Raw genomic sequence first — 3,548 nt, 5'->3', positions numbered from 1 at the left:
CCTCCCAGATGACCGAGCTTCTCACCCTATCTCTAAGGGAGAGCCCAGCCACCCTGCGGAGGAAACCCATTTCGGCCATTTTTGCCTGAAACTCTCAGACTGAAGAAGTCTCTTGGAGAAGAGATGAAGTGTTTCATTAGAGAAGAACCCGTTCAGAGGACCTATACTATTTTTTTCTTTTTGATTTTTTACCTGGATTACTGAGATGCATCAGGACAAAACTGACAAATATTACAAAGCGTAGAAAAAGGAGTTTATCCCTCAGGGGGTCAGTGAGGCTTAGTGACACCCCCATGATTACAATCTTTAGTGAGACCAACAAAACAAACACAAACTGTACCTTAAACTGTACGACACTGAGCACTTTTATTCCTCACAGAAAAACATTTCATCGTTTCCAAACCCGTTCACACAAGCTTCACTAAATATTGTTCAAATTATTTCTCTTCTTCCAAACAGTTAATGATGGCAGTCTGCTGCTGAAGGAAACTTTGGCTTTCAAAGATTCACTGCAAAAACTGTCCACCTAACCAAGTTTTAAACCTTATATCAGCCAAAACATCTTTTTGATCTTGTTTTCAGACTGATTTACTAAACAAGAACTGATTGTGTAAGAATAATCATCTTGTTTTCAGAATGTGTAAGATTATTTGTCTTGTTAGTCTGAAAATTTGACTCTAATTAAGTCAAAGTTTCTGCCAGTGGAGTAAGAACATTTTACTTGGTAAGATTCTTGAAATACTTGATTTGAGTCAATTTTTTTCTTAAAATCTTCACWCTGCTCCATGATTTGGTCCCCGTGCTCCATTTTACTTTATTTTTCCATTCAAGATAAAACTATTTGATTGTTTTAACAATTAATAATAATCTCATTTTCTTTAACCAYTGTATCAGGCTTCAATAAAGGTGTAGCAACAACAGTAAAGAAARCAAGTGAAGAATTTCTCCAATATAAAATCATAGCAGTCCTCATGTCCTACATCACACCAGCTGTGGTTTTAAACTGATTTTTATATTTTACTTTTTTCTCTGCCCACACTATTTTAACAAAAACATTTAAGTACCCATTCTGTGTCAAAATGTCTATAATAACATGATAATACAGAGAAAAAAGCATCAGGTCCCCCAAAGATTCACAGTTTCCTCTCAGGTGGCAGTGACGGGGTTAAATGTTCAAACATGTATTGTGGTTTGTAAGACCTCATTTTGTAACAACACATTATGTAATAATTGACACAAAATGTAATAAAAGTCTTTAACGCATTATGTAATAACATTATTACATTTTGCAGCACGTATAACAAAATGTGTTGGTGTAATAATCTGGTGCATTATGTAATAAACAATCAAAAACCAGTATTTCTGTTCATCCTAATCAATATACTTGTAATAACTGTCATGTTACAAATACAGCATAATTAAATCTTTATAACTTTGGTCAATAAACACAGAACTTCTCATCTTTTATTTACATTTTCAGATTTACTGTCCTGATCCGTTACAGAAATTATTCCACCTTGGAGACAACTCCCAAAATATACTGTACATGTACACACCCTTCAGATGTTTACCTGTTTAATGAGCCTTAAAAATCTGTAATTTTTGCAAAAATAATCTGTATTAATCACACGCATGAATTGTAGGTGAGGCTGCATCTTACATTTTTGACAGCACATAAAGAGATGTACCTGAGCTCTAAAACCAGTCTTCACAGAAGCGCCCCCTGCTGTTCAGTTTTCATTTTGACCCTGTGTTTGAGTTGGTGATTTTGTCCTGGAGCTAGTGGAAACTCTGGCACTGCTCTGAGTAAGACAACTTTGTTTATATAGTTTAATGTGTTCCTTTTTAATTACAAGAGGTTGATTAATATTAGACATTATTTAAATCCAGGAAATTGTTGTGATTCTGTTTGCATTAAACTGTTGGATCATGTGCTTCTTTCATTTAATACCAACAGAAACATTATCCTTTTTGATTTTTAAAGCACAGATTTTCATTTTTCTGAAAGCCAGTGTGTTGGGATGAAKAAAGTTCCTCACGTCTTATCGTTCTGCCTTGAACGACTTTTAGATTAATACACAAGAGTTTGACTGAAAATGTAAATAAAAGATGAGAAATTCTGTGTTTATTGGCCAAAGTTATAAAGATTTAATTATGTAGTATTTGCAACATGACAGTTATTACAAGTATATTGATTAGGATGAACAGAAATACTGGTTTTTGATTGTTAATAATGCACCAGATTATTACACCATCACATTTTGTAATAATTGCCGCAAAATGTATTAATGTTATTACATGTGTTAAAGACTTTTATTACATTTTGTCTCAGTTATTACGTAATGTGGTTTTAACGTGAGTTTATTACATTTTGAAGCCTGATTTTATTACATTATTACACAARGCGCTGTTATTACAAAATGAGGTCTTACATGGTTTCTGGGGAACAAAGTGAACGTGTAAAACAAGCTCATGTCTTAAAAGTTTAGAGTGCCAGATCTACAAAATGAAAAGTTTTTAAAGCTTTGCAGCGGGGAATACAACAGTAATGTTTTTTTTTCATGAAAAGCTCTGTGCGTCAGCAGGAAACCTGTTTTTGGAAACACCTGCTGCAGTGTGGACAGAACTCACATCTTTTTTGGAAAATGARAGTTTTACGCTCTCGTATAAAACAGTCTGATGTGATCTAGAGCTCAGATTCCTTTTAGTCCAGGATTAAGTTCTGAATTAACAGGTTTTGTTTTGTTAAATAAGATCCATTTATAAGTGATGATTGTGATAATATAATTTAATCTGTATTAGCARCTACTTTCTTCACTTATCCCACTTTGAGACAACGTGCCTGTCAGGCTGTGCTGTTAGCTCAGCTGTAAACACTTCCTGATGAGTCGACCTGTTCTCAGGGGTCTCTGTGGACCTGGGCTCTACCTGAGCCGGGCAGAGAAGCAGCGCATGTACTCAGTCATCCAGCGGTCGTCCACTACCGTTAGCTGTGAACGCTTGAACTTCTCCAGGTCAGCTGATCGAGCCCGCCGGCGGTCCTGGTTGGACCTCCTCTTATCGAACTCTCTGCGGGTTTGAACGCAGGCGTCAGACGTGTGGCTCTGTGAGGAGAAACCAGAGGACCAGTTGCTGAAATGTACACCATATATTTCATTATTAATGTTTGCAGAGTGTTTGGTGACACGGCTCTGGTTTCTGGTTCCCTGCTGGTTTGAGACACACAACTGATTGTAAAGCTTAGTGTCATGATGAGCTGTACTGAGAAGAACAGAGGTAACAACATTATGATCATCAAAAAACATTGTTTATCAAACCTGGTCTCTTTTAACTCTTAATAGCCTATATGCCACGGACATCCGGTCCAGCACTTCTGGTTCACYGTCAACACWGTGTTAGCGAAAGATTTTTTCACTCGACAACGACTCTTAATGATCTCCACAGTACAGAATTATCATATTACATGTACCAACATTAACACAGGAGACGTACAGGTCCAGCCAAGTGGAAAAAAAAATCACTCCAAAGTGGATTAAAGACATAAAAAC

The 3,548-nt window shown here is 36.3% G+C and overlaps 1 protein-coding gene across 1 annotated transcript in view; it reads right to left on the bottom strand.

Moving 5' to 3' along the window:
* Positions 1-2,271: 2,271 nt before the first annotated feature.
* ccsapa (centriole, cilia and spindle-associated protein a) overlaps positions 2,272-3,548 on the bottom strand; it is a 5,094-nt gene continuing 3,817 nt past the window's right edge. The window contains exon 3 of the mRNA XM_014031727.1: positions 2,272-3,104. Coding sequence (XP_013887181.1) covers positions 2,925-3,104 — 180 coding nt within the window. The 3' untranslated portion in view covers positions 2,272-2,924. The remainder of the gene's footprint in view (positions 3,105-3,548) is intronic.

This window comes from Austrofundulus limnaeus, unplaced genomic scaffold (assembly GCF_001266775.1).
Source record: "Austrofundulus limnaeus strain Quisiro unplaced genomic scaffold, Austrofundulus_limnaeus-1.0 Scaffold1307, whole genome shotgun sequence".
NCBI lineage: Eukaryota > Metazoa > Chordata > Actinopteri > Cyprinodontiformes > Rivulidae > Austrofundulus > Austrofundulus limnaeus.
This window is presented reverse-complemented; position numbering and strand designations above follow the sequence as displayed.